Source organism: Pteronotus mesoamericanus, unplaced genomic scaffold (assembly GCF_021234165.1).
Source record: "Pteronotus mesoamericanus isolate MK-2021 breed Mesoamerican mustached bat unplaced genomic scaffold, CSHL_Meso_final contig_1161, whole genome shotgun sequence".
Lineage (NCBI taxonomy): Eukaryota > Metazoa > Chordata > Mammalia > Chiroptera > Mormoopidae > Pteronotus > Pteronotus mesoamericanus.
This window is the reverse complement of record NW_026555028.1, coordinates 111,522-133,086: the sequence shown is the minus strand read 5'-3', so window position 1 is coordinate 133,086 and position 21,565 is coordinate 111,522. Positions and strand designations below refer to the sequence as shown.

At 38.2% G+C, this 21,565-nt stretch overlaps 1 protein-coding gene across 2 annotated transcripts in view; it reads left to right on the top strand.

Moving 5' to 3' along the window:
- Nucleotides 1-21,565, top strand: part of LYN (LYN proto-oncogene, Src family tyrosine kinase) — a 125,036-nt gene that overhangs the window by 38,206 nt on the left and 65,265 nt on the right. The window contains exons 2-4 of one of the 2 annotated variants that reach the window (XM_054581869.1): nt 16,708-16,781; nt 20,371-20,416; nt 21,227-21,332. In XM_054581869.1, coding sequence (XP_054437844.1) covers nt 16,713-16,781; nt 20,371-20,416; nt 21,227-21,332 — 221 coding nt within the window. In that variant the 5' untranslated portion in view covers nt 16,708-16,712. Of the gene's footprint in view, nt 1-16,707; nt 16,845-20,370; nt 20,417-21,226; nt 21,333-21,565 lie in introns of both variants that reach the window. The other variant, XM_054581860.1, reaches the window with a different exon arrangement.

Sequence of the window (21,565 nt, the reverse complement as noted above, 5' to 3'; positions counted from 1 at the left end):
TACCTTCACCTGCTACTTCCTTTTCATCACAGAAACTATTGAAAACCTGGTTTCATACAGGTATGAGATTGTTGAAAGGAATATATTATTTAATATTAAAATCTTGAGATAGTAGTTATCATGATGTCTGATAGATGTCATTGTGTTTCCCTTGAAATTTGGAAATACCTCAGGCACCGCTGTGAATTTGCTGTGGTGCCTTGGGGTGCCTTGGCACACAGGTTGGGAACCATGCACAGGCTTGTTCTCTGCCGTCGCTTTTTCTTCTCCTAAATCTTATGACACCTCTTAGCCATTTTAAGAAAGTAACTTGGGACCCAGCTGTGGCCTTCAGTTTCCCTTTTTCACTTTTAAACTCCTCCGATGAGTTTAAACTGACCTTCTCCAGTTCACTTCTGTTTTACACTAACCTGATTTAAATCATTGCTTTGTCTTCAATCTTAGTCCAAAGAATGATTTCCAGTTCTCATTGTATCTTCTCTCTTTTGTGTTTAAAATCTTGGCCCTGTGGCCTTTGGTCTTTCAGGTTAGAATCACTCCCTGGCTTTTAAGTATCATACTTTTTACCACAAACTCATGTGGGTGCCAGGCTGGGGAAGAAGGGCTTTCTATGCCTTTATCTCCCTTGAATATATTTGAACTCCACTCCTACCCATGAGGGTGAGTGCTGTTATGATGCCGTTCATGTGTGCGAAAACTGCCCCTGGCTCTAACATCAGGGCACCTCAGCAGGACAGAACCATCTGGGTGTGCTGCCTGTCTCCCAGTTAACAGGAGCATCGAAGAAGCCACTCAGGGTGGAACGGCTGGTGTAGGTGGCTTGTTGTATTTGGTTTTTAATTTTACGATTTTATAATTTTTTTAAAAAATTGATTTTAGAGAGAAAGGAAGGTGGGGGGAGAGGGAGACATCAACTTGCCATTCCACCCATCCATGGGTTGATTCCCGTATGTGCCCACCAAGGATCAAACCCGAAACCGTGACATGTTAGGATGACGCTCCAGCCAATCAAACTACCCAGCCAGGACACAACTATATTTTTGTAAAAGTAAAATATTGTAATGTGTTGTAGATATTTGGGAATGGAAAAGAGAAAAATAAAAACTGGCCATACAAGTGCTTTATTTTAATTTTGATTTAATTTGATTTTAATATTCCTTTCCAAACTTTTTCTATAAATGTAATAATATATATAAAGCTTTTTATCCTGCTTTTTAAAATATTCCATTGTAAACATTTTTATTTAGTTACATAGCTCTTTTAGCCAATCTGAAAATATTACTACTTTCAAGATAATACTTGTACATAATTTAAAAACCAACTAAGAAGCTTTACCATAAAGCAACAGACTCCTGTCCCACCTCCTAGCTGCTCAAACAGTTTTACTCATCAGATCCAACCATTTTTTTCCTTTAATCCTCACCTAAGGAGATACACACACACACACACACACACACACACACACACACACACACACACCACACACACACACACACACACACACACACACACACACACACACCACACACACACACACACACACAGAGTCCGGCACAAATAATGCCCTCTTTTTAATACAAAATCTTTTATTATGAAATCATAAGCATGTAATTCTGTAACAACAAGACTGCCGTCAAGCATGCCATATGGCATTTTAGGTGAAATGTTCAAATTAAAACTATAAATTGTTATGCCATATTACTACCCTACCAACCACACTCCAGCAGGTGTTACCTCTGCGGGACCTCTGTATATGTGAGAGAGGAAGGGAGAGAGAGAGAGAAACGTTGATGTGAGAGAGAAACATTAATCTGTTACCCCCTATACGTGCCCAGAGATCGAACTTGGAACCTTCTGGTGTATGGGATGATGCTCCAACCAATTGAGCCATCTGGCTGGGGCCAAACCACTCTCTTGGCCTCAATTTCAACAGATCTATTGATCTTTGAATTTCATGGTCACTTGAAAGGTAGTATGTAGTTTATGTGCCTACTACCATATTATTTTTTTACTTAATTGATTTATGGAACTTTTCGTCCTGCAGGATTACTAAGTGGTAATAATCCTGTTTACTATGCAGATATCTATGTGTAACCTCAGGGCTACATTATCAAATGTACTTTGCCTACTGTTTTTATAAACCTAATTTAATTGTACCTTGCATTTATCGTAAATGGCTACAAGCATATTAGGAATAATGATTTTATTATTAAATATTAATAGATTGCTCTGCTTTTACCAGTTGCTATCCTAAAATTGTGTAAGTTTGGGAATTGAGCTAAGATTTCATGCAATTCTATTGCATTTTACACCATAATTTTTAAGGCAACAGCCCACTCTTGATAATTGTAAAGAATATTGGATGTTAAGAAGGAACACTTTGTGTGGATGTGTACAACTTTTCTTAGCAGAAATATGTTAAGGCAATAGTCTTTTCAAAATTGAGGATCTGTTTTAGTTAAAGGCAAAAAGTTTGTCCAATATGAAGAGAAACCAAAGTATATCTATTTTCTGAAATACCTACTCAAAACTATGTGGACCAGGGCCTTTTCTGTCACAGTATACTTTTAAAAGAATTAATAGACTTTATATTTTAGAGCAGTGTTAGGTTTACAGAAAAATCGAGTGGAAAGTACAGAGAGTTTCCCATATGGCATTCACCACCCCCACCCCTGTTTCCCCTAATTATTACATCTTGCATTATTAGTGGGTACATCTGTTACAATTGATGAGCCAATATTCATACATTATTATTAATTCAAGTTCAAAGTTTTAATTAGAGTTTGTTCTTTGTGTTATGCATTCTGTAAGTTTTGACTCACATATAGTGATGTATCCATCTTTACAGTATCACGCAAAATAGTTCATTTCCCTAAAAATCCCTGGTGCTCCAACTATTCATCCCTGCCTCCCTCCCTCTCCTTGAACTCCTGGCAACCACAGATCTCTGCTGTCTCTGTAGTTCTACTTCTTCCAGAATGTCACATAGTTGAAATAGTACTGTATGTACCCTTTTCAAGTGGGCTTCTTTTACTTGCCAATGTGCATTTAAGTTTCCTTCATGTCTTTTTTGTAGTTTGATAGCTCATTTCTCTTTAGTGCTGAATAATATTCTGTTGTCTGTATGTACCACAGTTTGTTTATCCATTCACCTACTGAAAAACATTTTGGTTGCTTCTAAGTTTTAGGAATTATGAATAAAGCTGCTAGTTTTTGTATAGACTAAAGTTTTTCATTCATTTGGGTATATATCAAGGAGTATGACTACTGAATGTGTTAAGAATATGTTTACTTTTGTAAAAAACTGCCAGGCTACCTTCTAAAATGTCTGTACCATTTTACATTCCCCCAGCAGTGAATGAGAGTTTCTGTTGCTTCACATCCTCACCAGCATTTGGTGGTGTCAGTGTTTTGAGTTTTTATCATTCTAATAGGCATCTGGAGATATAGCTTGTTGTTTTCATTTGCAATTCCCTGATGACATATGATGTGAGACATTTTTTCATTTGCTTATCTCTCATCTGTATATTTTCTGGTGAGGTGTCTGTTCAGGTCTCTTGTTCATTTTAAATTAGGTTATTTGTTATTCATTTTTCAGAATTGTTTGTATATATTGGATGCCAGTTCTTTATTTGTGTTTTTTCAAAACTTTTCTCCCAGTTTGTGGCTTGTCTTTTCATTTTCTTAACAATGTCTTTCACAGAGCAAGCTTTTTTAATTTTAATGAAATCCCACTTACCAATTTTTTTAACAAATCATCCTGTTGTTGTGTATCTAAAAAGTCATCTAAATTTTCTCCTATGTTATGTTATAGAAGTTTTACAATTTTGCATTGTAAAACATTTAGTTTGTTATCCATTTTGAGTTAATTTTCATTAAAAATATGAGCTAAGAGTGTAGATTAATTTTTGTGGATGTACAGTTTTTCCAGCACCATTTGTTGAAAAGGTTGTCCTTTCTCCATTTAATTGCCTATGCTCCTTTGTCAAAAGTCAGTTGACTATATTTCTGTGGGTCTGTATCGGGACTCTCTATTCTGTTCACAACATACTTTTAAATGAGGAGTTTGTTGTTGTCGTTGTTGTTGTTGTTGTTGTTGCTGTTGATGTTACCCTCACTAAAAATAAAACCTGTAGTAACTAATCGTGGTTTAACTTCTTTTAGCCTTAGTTTCCTAATAAGGGGGAATAGGTAGAAGAGATCGTTTTTACTATTTCTTCTAACTTAATCTCATGAAACTAGTTTATATCTAAGTATACAGTCAAGGCCATGATATTTTTACAAAAAGTTCCTGGGTGTATTCCAACAAACACCAGGTTTGTGTGTGTACTGGCAGAATGGCATATATCTGTTGGACACAGTTTCTGCTTTTGCCCCTTAAATTTCACAATGAGATGTTATACCTATGTTTCACTGATGACTAACAAAGCATATTGTCTGGCCCCAATCTGTAACAGAAAATATCAGTACTTAAGGTCACTACCAGTAATTAAAATATCAGATTTTCTGCCATGCAACTTTCATCAGGGGACGTGTCACAATGTCTGGAAACGTTTTTGGTTGTCACAACTGGAGATGAGGGGGAGGAGAGGGGTGTTACTGCTTCTAGTGGGCAGAGGTCAAGGACGCTGCTAGCTACCCCACAATGCACGGGACAGCCCCACACAACAATAATTTTTGGCTCAAGGTGTTAATAGTGCTGAGATTGAGAACCCCTGTTGTAGAGAGGCAGTTTTATTTATATCCATGGGTAGGTTTCCTCTTTGCTTAGCTTCTAGATAACTTACACTTTTGCCGATTTGCAGTCGATTTCTAACAGTTGGGCAGAAACTTATGGTCTGTTGTAACAGTCTATTTCTTTTAGCTGTCTTGGGCTTAGTTTCACTTTTTCCTGATTTCAAAATGATTTCTATTATGTTCTGTACATTTATGTAAAGCTGACTTAACTCTGAAAGTGAGATATCACTATGTAATGATATACATTTCTCAAAATAGGTGGCTGGATTGTTGATCATAAAAATGTGAGGCTAGAAAAAAAGGTTGGTTATGCATACATAATTAGACTCAGCTATTAATTCCCTCTCTGGTCCTTTAAGTGACACATTACCCTATGACACATAAGTTTCCGTGAGTTCATCTTGTTTTCATAGTGTTCCCTTTTATTGTTAAGAGAAACAAAACCCAAAAAAACCCCACTGTTTCTGCAATCCCCCGTTGTCTTCCTCTGTGTGAAATTGCTCAACTAAGAGTTATGCAAATAGGTTCAGCCCTGTGGAACTTGATCCAGAGGAATATTACCCATATCTTTGGTGTGTTTGCTGTCATTTGACAACTCTCATAAGAAGTTCAGGGCCCCTGCCTTCTGTCTCGCTACTCTGGGCCTTTCTTACTTCGCTGTAGCCATTATGAGCCCTTTTTCTGCCCCAGTCTCACTCTAGCATGGACCCTTTGCACAGCCCGTTTCTTCTACCCACTTTGTCTACCTCAAGCTTCCTTCCCTTAGACCTTCCAACTTTACTAGGACATGAGAAGAAGGGGGTTCGTAGATATCAATTAGATGCCTGCTTGTGTTCACATGAGAGGTTGTTACCACCTGAGACCAAGCAGAGCCCTTGTTGTCCCTCTAGAGCACAGCGCATCTCTTGGACATCAAGCATGTCTAGTGTTTCTAGTGTCCTTGTGTCTAGTATGAAAAATTTCCATGATTTGTCAACTTCCATTTCATTTCCTTTTAAATTCTTTGCAGACTATGGCTCCAACCTTCATCTTCTCCAAGTTCTTTATTTCCATAGATTATCAGAGTTTGAAGGACATTAGGCCATGTATTCAGATTCTCTTTCTTTTGTTTTAAAGTTTTGAAAAGTGATTTCCATTTTTGCACAAGTTTATATATACATACACACATATATACTTATGTATATATTACATGTACATATATTAGAAATACATTGTAAGTAATTGAATATACCATATTTTGCCATATATAATGCACAGCCACGTATTTAGCCCAAACTTTCAGGAAAAAAAATTTTGTTTTAATTTTTTAATTCAATTATTTATTTGTTTATATTTAGAAACAAAACCGATTATTGTGTTCCAGGGTATTATTTTGCATATGGATATCATTATTGTTTTCTGGAATTACACTTTAACACAGAAGCATAAATAAAAGAATTAAAAAACATTTTCGTAGATTCAGAATTAGTACTACCCATGTATAATGTGCATCCTTATTTTCCCAAAAAAATTTGGGCAAAAAATTGTGCATTATGTATAGCAAAATACTGTATATATTATTTATACAAAATGGAAAATGTCATTTAAAATTTTAGAGTAAGAGTAACTGAACACATGACCTAAGGTCCTTCAAACTCTGACACATAAATATATGGTAGAAAAATTTAAAAATCTGGAGAGACAAAACCAGAAATACCAGGAATTCCCATCATCTATAGATGAACATTATGATATTTTAGGATATTTCTCCCTAGACTTTTATTCAACACATTGATATTTTCCCCTGTGCTGTATGTTGTTGTTTTTACTTTTATTCCATTTAAATATATTATAAATATCTCTTTATGCCAATAAATATATATAAATAATATTTTAATGACTATATAGTATTATTTGTGTTGAGGTATCATGTTATAGATGACTTTGCTAAAAGCCAATGGTCTGAAGGCCCATTTAATAAATTTATCAAATTATCCAATTTACCAGGAGACTTGTTTCATTTAACCATTTGTATATTATTTATATTTTTTAAAAAATATAATTCATTTTTTACTGTTCTCCTGCTAATTCTTCAAATGACACATCAGCCTTGAGGATTCTGCAATTAAAAAATTAATTAAAAAAATAAAATTTTAATTTAAGCTTAAGTTTAGAAGAATCAGAAAGAAATTGGAAGTCACCAAAACATTCCCAATGCATATGACATGCTAAAACTCTGGATTGTAAGAAGAAATTAGGATGTGCTAATTTGATAACTGTTTGCAGCACAATTTGACACAAAAGGATAGAACCATCCTGAGGTGTTGAAGGGAAGTGGAGATACATAGAGGAATTTCTATAAAGAAGCAGAAGACCTGAGCCTCAAATATAACAAGAGCATATCATCAGGGTTGAAGAATTTTTAGAAGTTAATTTAAAATTCCTAAAAAGGTAAGGATGGGTAAATTGAGAAATGAACTAAGAAACAACAGAAACAACCATACCTCATATTACACTTAAGGTACTAATTACTATTTTTATATTAAATCATAAATATTTTAACTTTAAATGTGAAAAGATAAACACTCATGTTTTCAAAATTTAGTACTAAATTTCAAAATTTAGTACTAAATTAAGCTACTAAATTACTATTAAGTTAATCCTACTAAATTCAATTTAAAAATTAAATAGTATTTAAGTATTAAATAACTATTAAGTAGTATTAATTTAAGTATTTAATTAATAATTAAACTACTAAATTAAGCTACTAAAATTACTATTAACTAAGGTTACTCTAGTCTTAAGAAGACTCAACAATCCTTACTTTTTCAAAATAGCACATTCCTTTAAAAGCATCATAGACGTCTTCAAAAGCTTTTAAAACAATTGCATTTGATAGGAATTGTTATATCCATAAGCTATTAAAACCACTCTAATTCAAACTGTTGTAAACTTTTCCACTTAATATGAAATTATGTAAACCTCACAAATAGTTAAAATACACAGATTTTGGTAAATTGATCATCATGTACAATAAATTGAAAATCCTCAGAGAACTGGATTTGAGTGCAATGAATTTCGAAAGCTGATCTACATTTATTTAACCAGTGACCTGCTTGGCAAATAAGTATATTTCTGATTGTATGTTATTACAAACAGCCCCACAATAAATACAATCTAATACAGAGCTTTGTGTAACTGTCCAGTTATTTCCTTAGAAATAATTTATTGCCAGAAGTGGTAATGTTGAGTTAAGGAGTGCATACATATTAAATGACTTTAATGTATATTTTTAAGTTAGATTGTGTCATTTACACCCTCGTGCCAAGCCCAACGATTTCATTTTATGGTGAGGAAATTAGAATCCAGAAAAAAGAGTGGTTTTGTCCATAATTATAGGACTATCAAGCTGGAGCCAGCAGCCAGATTCCCAGTGCCTAACTTTCTGCCCCTCTCATTACATGCTCTTCCAAGCAACAGCCAGATATTTGAAACCCTCATGTACTTCTTTAATTGTCTTTATGCTTCTTTTCTGGACTCATTCTAATAAGTGCAGGGATTAAAACTGTACATTTTTATTAAGGTTTCTGTAAGTGCATTCAATTTGCCATTTCTATGCACCATTATTTCAGAGCACCTCAGTATCGTTATCTTTCCATTTTTACGCTCTTCATTCACATTATAGTTAACTACATAACTCCTGTGGCTCTGCTTATGTAATAGCATACACTAAAGAAATGCTTTCAAACCAGATAAAGATATCTGGTTTGTCAGTAAACATTAGGTAAATTAAAGTGTATCCAATTTTGATTGCAAAGGCATAAAGAAAAGTTAATTAAAAAGAAACCAACTATACTGCCCTACATCTCTCCTTTTTGTAGGGACTGTTTTTAAAGTTAATTTTTTATTGATATAATTCACATACCCTAAATTCACCCTTTTGAGGTGTACAGTTCAGTAGTTTGTAGTATATTCACAAGGTTAGAAAACCATCACCACTGTCTAATTACAGAACTCACTGCATCATGCATGAAACAGACTTGCAGAATTTACATGCTGCTATTCAGCTGTGGAAAGAAAGGAAGGGAGGGAGGAAGGAAGAGAGAAAGTCTCCACATTCTCTAGCATATTCTCTCTTCAGTTCTCTGAATAGCATAGGTGGGAGAACAGCTTTATGTTTGCCAGTAGAGTTTGAAAATAGCCTCTTTTCCACCTTGACTCCATTTCTTTAAGATAAGTCCTGCATGTTCCTTCTGCACCTTTCCAAGATGGTATCTAGGTAGGTTCAAGTTTTCTGTTGTGCTCTTTGTAGAAAGAAGGCACAGATTCTCTGCATGTTCTTGATGTGACTGTGCACTGCCAGTTTCTGGGAGGATCATACTAACGCCAAGAGCAAAGGGAGCACATCCGGGCACCCAGGAATGCCTGTATCCCCTTTAAACCTTCCTATTTTTGAAGCTCAGATCACTTGTTTGGGATCCTTACCACCCATCTCTCAGTCCTTTGTGCTGCCTTTCTTCTTTCTCTTATCTTCTGAAGCTCCATAAATCAAAAAACTCTTTTGGCAATGAAGCTCACTTCTCAGAGAGGCAGCAAGACCTTGGGTGAGTAAAGAATGCCAATTTGAAGCCAGTAGACCAAGTTCACCTAAGACCTTTCATTGCCTGGCACAGTTTTATCCCTGGGCTTTGTTTCCCTCATCTGTGCCAGGGACAAAGTATGCAGTTATATGCTCTTCCCTTTCCTCTCCTCACTGCCTTTGTCGCCTACCCTCATACATTTCTGGTTACTCCACAGTGACCACTGGTATTGCAAGATCAGGCATAAGAAGGTCAGTAACAAGAGGAAGACTTCAGAACCACCAATGAATTGCCTTTGATGAAAATTTCATTTATTGCTGGGAAAAGTCAACTCACATTAAAGCATTCAGTTTGAGAAGTTGTGGTGAAGTAAAAAAATGTTTTTAGTTTCTTTTTGATTACTGCTGGAATAAAGGCAGAAAATGCATAAGTCATAATAAAAACAGAACATGGTACCAATAGGTAGTTTCTTCTGTAGCACTTTGTAAAGGCAAGAAATTTGGGTTCTGAGGGGTTTTATTCCGGCAATTTTGTTCTTCAAATTTAAGATCCAGGGTTGTGTGACATAGTTGTTAAAAAATGAGTTCAGATTTCATAGGCGGAAGTGGCATTTAATTCCATATTTTTTTATTTCTTTAAGCTCTTATAATATATTAGTGATTTAAAAACCTTCATATAACAGACAAGGAGGTGAATTTGTATAACATTCAGGTTTAAATAAAATATATATGATAGAATACCTTGTAAACTTATGAAACCTATGATGAAAAACAAAGTATCAACCAAAATGCATGTTATATCCAAACACAAGGACCTCTTTCATTATGCAATTTTCACCTCTTTAACTACAGAGTAATACATATATTTACATTCAGATCATCATGCAATACAAAAATGTACAGCAGAGTGACATGGCGTATAGGATCCCTTATCCAAACGCAGGGAGGGGAGAGTGAGATGGAGAAAATGTTCATTTATATGGTACAGATGGCCTGTGTGCTGCCCCGAGGCCGACATGAGAGACCTGATTCTATTTTCTCTTTGTGGTGAGACAGAGGTTGTCCTTATGCATCTCATCATGGGACTGTTTCCCTTTCCATGTTGGAGGAAAAACTAGCATTTGGACCTCATTTGCGTGTTTAACAAACTTGTCTATAGCCATTACTGTATGCTGTTTCGAGTACACTTCTAAGCACTTTATAAATATTAACTAATATAACTCTTTAATCCTCATAACTGCTTAATGAGTTATTTTCTTTTTTCAGATGGAAATCGAGGCACAGAGAGGTTAGGCAACTTGCCTAAGATCACACAGTTAATAATAACTGATGGAGTTGGGATTTGAGTTTAGCAATCCAACTGCACAGTCTTTACTCCAAAATATTTTGCAAATTGTAGTGTCTTCCTTATGAGTTTTTAAAAGAAATTTCTATAATAGGATTCTACACCTTACAAGTAGACTTTAGAACTTAACCAACATGGTAGTGGGTATTGTTTCAGACCTTTTTCTGTGCACACTTAGTGTACAGCATATATTGTATATATTGTATGTGCATGTATATATGTGTACTCATGTGTATGTGTGCATTAATGGATTTTATAAATTGATTTATATATAATATTTTTAATCTATAATAAATGATAGTCAAGGTGTCTGAATTACACAAATCTCTCTTCTTATCCCACCCCACTCTCATAACATGTCAGTTTGACCTAATTTAATAAACTCTCCCCTATTGATGAACATCTAGATTGTCTAAACATAAATAACACCGTATGAACATCCTCATGCTCTTGTGCAAGTGTATCTAAAGAACAAGTCCTCTAAAGGTTCTCACCATAAAAACAAGCAAACAAACTAAAACCTGATAACTATGTGAAGTGATGGGTGTGTTAACTACTGATTTTTTGCGATAGTTCTGTGGGGGAGGAAAAACCTATCCTCTCCCCTTCACGCTTTTTTTCAGTTGGCCTAATAATTAAATCTACATGACACAGATTAATAAGAGAAAATAATCAATTTTAATTACATACATATGTATGGGAACCCCACATACATGAGAGGTTCAGGGACAGAATGTAAAAATGAGGTATATATGGCCTTCTGAGCTAAGGATGAGGTAAGGCATCTTGGGGCTTCAGAGAGTAGAAGGGTCATTGTAGGACTATAAGAAGAGCAGATATTCAGTAATTAGTAATTTTCTCTGCTGTAGCTAATGGGGTAGCTAATGGGGGACAGAAGTTTCTCTTGAGCCTGCACTGTCTCAGTCGGCTTTAGCTCAAAATAATCCACATACCACAGAGGCACATCTTGGAGTGACTCATTCCGAACCCCTGGAGTTCACAACATATATAATATTAAATCATCACATCCTACACCTTAAACTTACACAATGTTATATGTCAATTATATCCCAATAAAACTGAAGAAAATAAGTCCTCAGAAGTGGAATTCTAGGTAGACAAGTTGTTTCTTTGTTGAGAAGGTGGATGAGGCATTATTAGATCTACCAGAGACAGTAGGATGATAAATAAGGAGTCGTAATTAGTCTTTTACCCCAGAGTCTGTTTTGGGTTTTTTGTTTTCTTTTTTTAAGATTTTCATATTCTAAGGTCTTTCAGTGAGGCTGAGCCAACCCTAATGGATATTTCTTCCATTAGAAATTTTCCAAAAAGAAATTTTTGGAAAAAGTCACCTGCCTCTCATCTTCTGGATGTGTTTGTGGATGTCCCTTTGTGAGCCAAGGTTGCCCAGCTGTCTGTGTCTCTTCAGACCATCCATTTAGTTGAGCATGTGTGATGAACATCCCAAAGTCATATTGGCATGTCAAACCTTACGTTTTTATCATTATTAACCCAAAGTTTCCAAGTATAAAATGACCCTTTGTTTACTGTTTTAAAAAAGAGAAGGAAGGCATCACCAACTTCATCCTCCGGAGTGCTTTATGTGAAGTCCACCGTAAGAAACCTTAGGATTCTTCTGCAGGACCTCACTTTCCCATCTGCTTCCTCTTCCCCTCATGGAGCACCTTGGAAGCTGCGGGACTCACGCTGCCCTCTGGCCCTTCCTGCCAGGAATCTAGCCCCAGTCAATCTGGTATCCACTGTGCTACCATATTTGCATTCTCCTCTGTTCTTGGCTTGAGTCGGTTTTCATTTTATTAAATTCATCATTGTCTTTTTGGCAAAAGCATTTCAAATCCTTTTGAGAAAGAAGAGGCTATAATCTCTTCATTTAGCTTCATTAATTAGTAGATAAAACAACAGTTTTAAAAGAGCCACCATACAAGGGGAAAAAAGTAGACAATAGACTTGAGGCTTTGACTCTTGGCTAAAGATGTACATGAATCCCAACGCCACCCTTCACCAGTGCCGTTACTAGCCCTGTCACTTTGGGCCTGTCTTTCTATCTCTTTAAAACTCAGTTTACTTCTCTGTAAAGTGGGGTTAATAATACCTGGCTCACCTGGTTTCCTTGAAGATTAAATGGCATGCTCAGAAAATTATAAATGCTTGATTTAAAAACACGAAGGTGTAGCTGATATCACCTTGCAAACAGGTAACCACGGCCTCAGTTTCTGTTGGGGCTACATTGCATTTTGTAGTTTTCTGTTACCTTCCACGGTATCAGGAATCGCATGACCTGGTGGGCGGTCAGCAGAGACCCCTCAGCCTGAACAATAGCAGTGCTCCCTGTGGAGCAGAGCTGTAATTGTTTTCATGTACAGAAAGCACATTTGGTTCTCAGTTGTCCATGCTGATGGGGGAAGGAGAAAACATGAACTAAGCATAAGTAAGTGATAATCTGTGGACTGTCACCACCCCGTGTACCGTCCACTGCTTTTTATGTTCATTCTCTGTCTTCCTTTCCAGGACCACTGCCCCGGGAATCCCCATCATCTCTTTGTCTGAACCCCCACCCCCACCCTGAGGCCTTTGGCATGGAGTTCCCAGCTCCAGCTCTTCCACCTCCTTCTTCCCTGTATAGTTCTCTCTCTGGAATAGAGGTCTCCTCAGGTCCTTTCCCCAGTTAAAAACCTTTCCGCAGTTAAAAACCTTTCCGCGGCTATAAATAAAGTCCACGCTGCTTGGCATGATATGTAAATAACAGCCGGCAAGGTATTTTTCTAATGTCATCTGCCTTCACATGCACACACACACACACATGCACGCACGCACGCACACACACTAGCAGGGTGTCTACTGTTTTGAAAAAGTTTTCTGCATAAAGTTGTTTATAATATCCCCCCTCCAACTTTTTATTTTGAAAATTTGAAATCTACAGGAAAAAAATGAAAGAATATCCTTATCTAAATTCACTAATTCTTTATTATTTTGGCCACATTTGACCCCTCCTCTTCCTTTCCCCCTTCTTCCCTTCAATTTGACCGAAGTGTTGATAGTTGCAGACGCCCTGAGCCTTCATGCCCACACAGCTGGCACACATTTCCTAAGAGATGGACAGTCTCAGTATAACCACAAGGCTGTTACCTCATGTATAAACACACAATTCTCTAATACCATGTTAAAACATTTTCCGATTTCCCCAATTGTCCCAGCATTGTGTCATCTCCTCTGCCCCCTCCTCACCCAGGATTTATTCCAGTTTCACGCCTTAGTCTCTCTAATCTCTCTTAACATTGAGTAATCCCCGCATCTCTCCCCCTGTATGTTTTGAAGCGTCCAGGCTAGTTGCCTTTAGCACACATTAAGGGTTTTTCATTTTGTTCCTCTAACCTCTATATTTCTTATAAACTAGAAAGTAGTTCTAGAGGTCTGTCTCTCTGTCTCTTAAAATGCCTGCAGGGGTCAGAAGGGGGCTGGAGTTCACCTCCTTTCCTTTCCTTTGCCCACCTTTACCAAGAGAGGACCAGATGGGCACGTAGGAAGAAGCCCCAAGTGCAGGCAGCTTTCATTCTTTTATTTGTTTTTAGAGAGAGGGGAAGGGGGAGGAAAGAGAGGAAGAGAAACATCAATGTGTGGTTGCCTCTCAAGCGCCGCCCCCCCCCCCAAGAACCCCCCCAGGAACCTGGCTTGCAACCCAGGCATGTGCCCTCAACTGGGAATTGAGCTGGCAACCCTTTGGTTCGCAGGCCAGCACTCAATCCACTGAGCTATACCAGCCAGGTCCTGTCAGCTTCCATTCTTTTGGGGAGCTAACCAGAACTAAAGCAATAGGTAATGGAATATAGGTTGTAATAATAAAGATAAGAGTGTAAATCATGAGGTGTGAGCAGGGTGGTGATATTCTCTTCTCAATCAGTTAGTAAAGATCTGTCTCAGGGTAAGGGGTAACATTTGTGTAGAAATCTCGGGGGGGGAAAGAGAACTAGAGAGGGAGAGGACACGGTAGGTGGGGCACCTGGGGGAAGCCATGGGGCAGCCCCACTTGGTGGGGTTTCTGTGTCCCTGTTGCCTAGCCTACTTGCCAGGCCTCCTCCTGCTGGCGCTCGCTGTGTGCCTAAGAATCCATGGTGGGAGACCTTTTTCATTGTGTACCGTATTCCCTCATTTACACTGCACCATTTTAAAGGCTGATGAGTTAAACACTGCTTTTATTTGGGATGGGGGGCAGCTGGGATTGGTGAAAAAGAGAACTCACCTGATTATTTACGCAACATCTCTAAAACCCATCTGGCTTATTTCCAAATCAGCTTTAAAACCCATCTTCATTTCAAAAACTTTCGCATATGAAAAATATGTGCTGTTTTCAATCAAAGAAGTACTTGCTTCCCCTTTATTTTGGGAACCACAGCTCACTAGTTTCAGAAAGAGGTGTGACTGCCCTTCAGAGGCTTCCACCTCACTCATGAAGTGATAAACAAGATGAAGGTCCCAGTGGAAGCCTGCAGGACCCCATGCACAGATGAACACTGGTAACAGTGCAAGTGAGTGACAGTTTAGAGCGGTGCTCTTGAGATTTTTTTAGAACAGTTCCTCCCCCAGGAACTATTTCCTAATTCACACCACTCCACCTTCCCCAAACCCTAATTCATCTCTCCCTCCCCTAAAGTACTTGGCATGATCCCCAGCAGAATTACACAGGCCACATGGGAGACCCTACCCCCAGGAAGCCCCCAGAGGATATCCTGGAACGTGTCCAGGAATCTGGTCTGTTCAATGTAGGTGATTCTAGTGTTCCTTTGGGTTTGGAAACCACTGCCCTATAAGACATTCAAATGAAGCTCGTAACAGATTTAGTTTTATTTTCAACGTATAGATTTGACCATGGGGCTGTACTGTATAATGAAATTCATATCTGATTTCAATTTTTAAAATCATCCTTTTTAGTCCCAGGAGTGTTTTGAACGGTGCTCTACACATCGCAGTAGCAACTGAATAAACAAATAAAAGACTCGGGCATTTAGAAGCATGGTTATGTCACTCTGCACCTGGTCAAGCACAAGTGCCTTCTGGCCACAGTTTTTCCTCCAGAGTCTTATACACAATCATGGCTCTTGGATGCCATCCTCTGTGCCCGGAGCTCTGCCATCTCTCCTGGTTGCCACACTCCCATATTTTACCGGGAAGCCTACCGGATTTCATCATTGGATGTTCCTACAGACATCTTTTCTCTCTTACCTGTGTGCCCTCTTTTTTTTCCAGGCTTGGTGAAGGCCCCCACCATTTTCCCAAGCCACATTCAGTTTGGGCCAGATTCTCTGCATCCTAGTTCTTAATCATGCTTGCCTTTGAAGCCCTGAGCTCCCTCACTTCACCTTGCATATTGTGTGATTCATCCTGGGGGGAGGGGAGGCAAACAAACAAACTCCTCAGTTCTGTACCCAACATGTGCCTCCCTCTCCTCCCCAACCTACTCCTGGCCTTCCCTACCTGGTGCCCCTTGGTGAGGCGTTTCACAGTATAGAGCTATTGCCTTGAAGGGGTGAGATTGAACTAGTTCCCTGTAAAGGGGCCACATTAGCTCAGGGTCAACTTCGCATGTCAAGGTCCTTCCTCCTGGAATCCCTTTACTGACTTTGCCACCTGGCTGACATCACCTCTGTTTTGACTCAGAGAGCATTTCCTTCAGGATGCCTCCCCTGACCACCGCCTTTTCCTCTTGCGCGAGTTACATGTCCTTTCCTAGATCTGGTGCATCCTCTGTCATTGGCTTGCCACTGAACTGTAAATGTAATTGACACATGTTTGCCACAGAATATGAGCATCTTCAGAGCAGGAATTATGTCTTGCCGATGTAAAACTGATGCACAATAAAAGTTGTTGAACAAATGAATGAAAAATGAATAGACAAGCAAACTTGTTTGTGAACCATATCCACATTTGAATTTGTAAACTATGATAAAGAATAAAAGCATATTCTTTATGTTCTTCATTAATAGAGAGATTTTGGTGGCTTGAAGCCAGTTCTACAGTGGTAAAACAATGTCATTGCTTTGTATTCCAACAGGAAATATGGGATGTATAAAATCAAAAAGGAAAGACAATCTGAATGACGATGGACTAGATTTGAAGACGCAACCAGTACGTAATACTGACCGAACTATTTATGTGAGAGATCCAACGTCCAATAAACAGCAAAGGCCAGTAAGTAGATAGTCTCAGGGAGAATTCCCGCAGCAGGATCAAAGCATAGCTGCATAATTTAAACACCAAAATCTGTCATGTGTGCATGAAAAAAAATCACATCAGTAACTTGGGCCTCCATTTTTTATGTTTTATAACTTCGACCTTTAAAGAACCTGTAAACATTTGAGAAATAACCAGGTCACTTACTGTACAACAAACAGCCTTTGGTCACCTTCTGTGTACAGAAAATCATCTTTCATATCACTGGTGCGAATACCCACTTCTTATATATAAATATATTCAGTTCTGTCTGAGCTTGGGTGACAGGATAGGCAGTGAGATTAGTGCAGTGGTCTGGATTTGTTCCATTCAAGTCAGACGCTAAAATAGGTGCTCATGTGTCCTTTACCCAGTCTTGTAATTCTTCAGTTAATGGATAAGAATACAGATCCTGAAGTTGTCATGTCTTACTATAATTAAAAAATTTCTTTAAAAAGCTAATTCTGCCCATTAACCATGGACAAATATCCATACCAGAAATATTGTGAGTGATGTGCTATTTGATGAATTTGGGAATGCTAAGCAAAGGAAGAACTAACGTCACATTTTATGGAAAAGAAGAATAAAGCTTTTGGATAACTGAAATCCTAAATGCACTTTACCTCAGATTTTATATCCTTTCCATTGATTCTCTCCTTATGTATAACAATATCTATAACATATGTATAACATATCCCATAGCCTGGTTTTTATGGAATTCCTAAGCATTTAAGCTGAAAGCAGCTTATAACCACGTTAGCCCAAATGCCTTTATTAAGTGTTTTTTTAGTTTCTCTTATCTGACATGTTTTTTAAATGCCTTGGCATTCTAGAAGTGCATTATTTTGATCAAGTCCTTCAGCCAGCCCTCTCCCCCTCTGTTACCTATAATCCTACAGATATGATGTATGTAAAAGTTGCATGTCATTGTTGAAATTGCTAAATCACTATTGACCTTCTTAAGAAAAAATAAACTGATGAACAAAATAGAACCACGAGGATGGATACATGAAATAGATTAATGGATCTTAGAGGGGAGGACGGTGGAGAGGGCAGGACAAAAGCAGTTGAAGAGATTAGCCAAAGAACATACATGCATAGCCCTTGGACCCAGACGATAGTGTGGGCAGCCAGAGGGAAGGGGAGTGGGGCTGGGTGAGGTGGGCGTGGGGGGAGAATGGGGGACATCTGGAATAGTGTGAGCAATTAACAAGAGAAGTAGTGATGAAGAGTGAATATATTGTACATAATATTTCTGGAGAGATATATTAACACTGTAATTTTACATAGAAATTCAAAATGTATAAGATTATTAACTTTAATAATTTAGTGATAAATACATATAATGTACAGGGGAGGCTAAAAGTAGGTTTACAGTTGTGACTACATGAAACAGTTTATTCCTGTATTATTTATTCTTATATATTTTTATTATATATTTATTCTTTTATATATTGTATTATATATTTTTCCATGTGACTATAAACCTAGTTTTGCCTACCCCATATTTAAAAACAGCTCATCAATAAGTACAGATGTAGAACTACATAGTCTATAAATATGATAACTAGAAAGTAAAACGATATAAAGAATTGGAACCCTGGCTGCTTGGCTCAGTGGATTGAGTGGCAGCCTGTGAACCAAAGAGGAATCAGTTCGATTCCCAGTCAGGACACATGCCTGGGTTGCGGGCCAGGTGCCCAGTATGAGGTGCACGAGAGACAACCACACATTGATGTTTCTCTCCCTCTCTTTCTCACTCCTTTGCCCTCTCTCTAAGAATAAATAAAATTCTTAAAATAGTTGATATTTATTCTAAAACTAGAGGCACGTTTTTTAAAAACTTAAAAAAGAATTGGAGTCACAAATATTTCTTTTTTTATTGTAGACTTCTAAGTTCTCATAAAAAGGACCTGTCATTTTCTGGTATCACATATACCAGACTTTACATGCTTTAAAACCCAAGTGGTTTTTTTCTTTAATGACGAGTAAAGATATTTTCAGCACAAAAAAGAAAAATAGTGCAAACTTATACACCATTTTTCCTCTTATTAAAAGTAAAGGAGATTGAAAATTAAGTTAAAAGCAGAAGTAGTAACTATGTTTGACATCTTTCAATTCCTGTAATTTAATCTGTGTCTTGTGTGGTCACGGATGCCCCTGTTTTGTGAGCTGATTAGTTTGGCCTTATTCCCTGGCCACAGATGACACTCTCAGCTCCGGCCAGATGTGCCCAAAATGCACACCCTGGACTGATAACAGAGGAGCTCTGATGACAGGGTAAGGCAATTCAACAACGTTCTAAGGAAAAGACCCTTTAAAGAAAAAGGGGGAAGGTAGATGAGTTGCATAGATGTGTTTTGGTCTTATAAAAGAAGTGTATTAAAACATTTGCAAATTAAGGGACTCTTTGATATTTGAAAATCAGCTCGCTGCTTTCAAAATCATTTAAGTACTTTTATCTTCTAATTATTCCCACTAAGTCATTTAAATTGATCATACATACTAATTGTGCAAATTTAAATGATTAAAAAACCAGTATAAAATGTATTGAAAGTTAACATGGACCCATGATTTTCTGATAACAGAAAATTGCCCACCGTAATTGGAGATTTATATGGGCTAACTTCTATCAGAAATTTAAATTTTAGTACAAACTGCTTTGGTCCCATTTTATTAAATCAAAGAGAAAAGTGACATGATTTGTGGCTATGGGGCTTTGTAGCTTCCTTAAAAGGGTCTAAGAGGTTTGAACATCCTCCTCATGGTCACTGAAAGAGGAATTTGATTTAAAAGGTAATTGAAGTGGCTTTTGGTGCCACCAGACTTTTCCTGATAATTCATCTCCAACTAAAGTAACAGGGGATGCCATCTGTCCCCATGATGGAATCAGGGGCAACCACAGGAAGCCTGGATTGGTTAGGACTTATTCTCAGGACTTGTCTGAGCCCTGACTGCAAGTCTGGGAAATGCGGAGATCACAGTCCCGGCCTTGGAAGGCTATTCCACAAGGCCCCCAGGGCCCCAGGCCCCTTCCATCTCTGCTCTGCTGTCACTGGGGCCTGGTTTTCCTGGCTGCTGAGGCTCCAGCAAAGCTCCACACAACCGTTTTGTTGACACTGCCTCCCTCCATCTGCAAAGAATGCTAGAGAATTTGGAAGCAGAGTCATTTAGCTTGGCAGATTGCCTCCTAAATAATATTAGGGTTCTGTTACCGAACAAGAGGGAGAATGATTATTGGATAAGCATCTAGTGGCCCCTGCCCAGAGCCCTGTTCATTTCCTGCCACCACAGGCAAATGACTGTTTTTAGAAGGAAGAGCTGTGCAGATCGCGACAGAGCTCTGCAGAATTTTTTCTGTGTTTCTCTACCTTCTGGCTTAATAAATTAGCAAATCTAAACCTCATTTGCTACTGTTAGAAAAAACAATAAAACATACAATATGAATGTGAATAAGAAAAATGAAACATAAAAAAAAAAATTTCTAACCAATATTCTTTCCTAGGTTACAGAATCTCAGCTTTTACCAGGACAGAGGTTTCAAACTAAAGGTACGTTTTCATAGTAACATGTTGGTTTGTTTTCTTTACCGTTACAGACTGCGTAAAGTAGTTTTCCTGGGTGGGTTTTTTTTTATTGTGGAAAAATACATATAAAGTAAAGTTGATCATTTTAAATATTTTCAAGTGTATGCGACGGTGGAGGTAAGTGCTTTCATGTTGTCGTACAGCCGTCACCACGACCCACCTCCCGAACTTTTTCACCTTCCCAAGCTGAAACCACGCCCATCAAACACTAGCTCCATCCCTCTGCCCCCCCCGCCCGGCCCCTCGTACCCACCATTCTTCTTTCTGCCTCTGCGTGTTTGATATTCTAGGAATCTCATACATGTAGAATCATAGAATATTTGTCCTTTTGTGACTGGCTTGTTTCACTTAGCGTAATGTCCTCAAGGCTCACTCATGTTGTAGCTGGTGTCAGGGTTACCTTTCACAAGGCTGAATGTTATAGTGTTGTATGTATAGATCACATTTTGTTTTGTTTTTTATCCATTCATCTGTCACTGGACACTTGATTGTTTCCTCCCTTAGCTATTATGATGATACTCCTGTGAACATGGGTGTATCATTTCTTAAAAGTAAATATAAAGTTGGAATGAATTATCGTTACAGATCTTTATGATTCGAGATTTTTAAAAACACTGCACACAGTGTGTACAGCATGTTATTTACTGTAAATTTTGCAGACCCTGAGGCCCTCTAGGAAGGAAACACATGCCATTATCTCCGCTGCCCAATGAGGATTCGTCCAAACGTTTCTGTTGATGGGTTTTTAAAGGTCTTCATTTGTATTCCTTTTAGATCCAGAGGAGCAAGGAGACATTGTGGTAGCCTTGTACCCCTATGATGGCATCCACCCAGACGACTTGTCTTTTAGGAAAGGAGAGAAGATGAAAGTCTTGGAGGAGTAAGTATACCCAGGCACACTGCTCCTGCTGTCCCTGTCCCCAGGCCACCGAGTCCTACACACTGTCCCCTCATTTTGCTTCCAGTAGCACAGCAAGAGCCTGAACCCCTCTTTGGGCAAGAGGCCTCCCAGCTTTCTGGCTGTGATAGGGCTGGGAGTGGAAGGAGCAGGGCCAGAGGAATTTTCCTCCGAAGGTTACCTGTGAGCAATCTCTGGAGGTTTCCCTTTGAAGA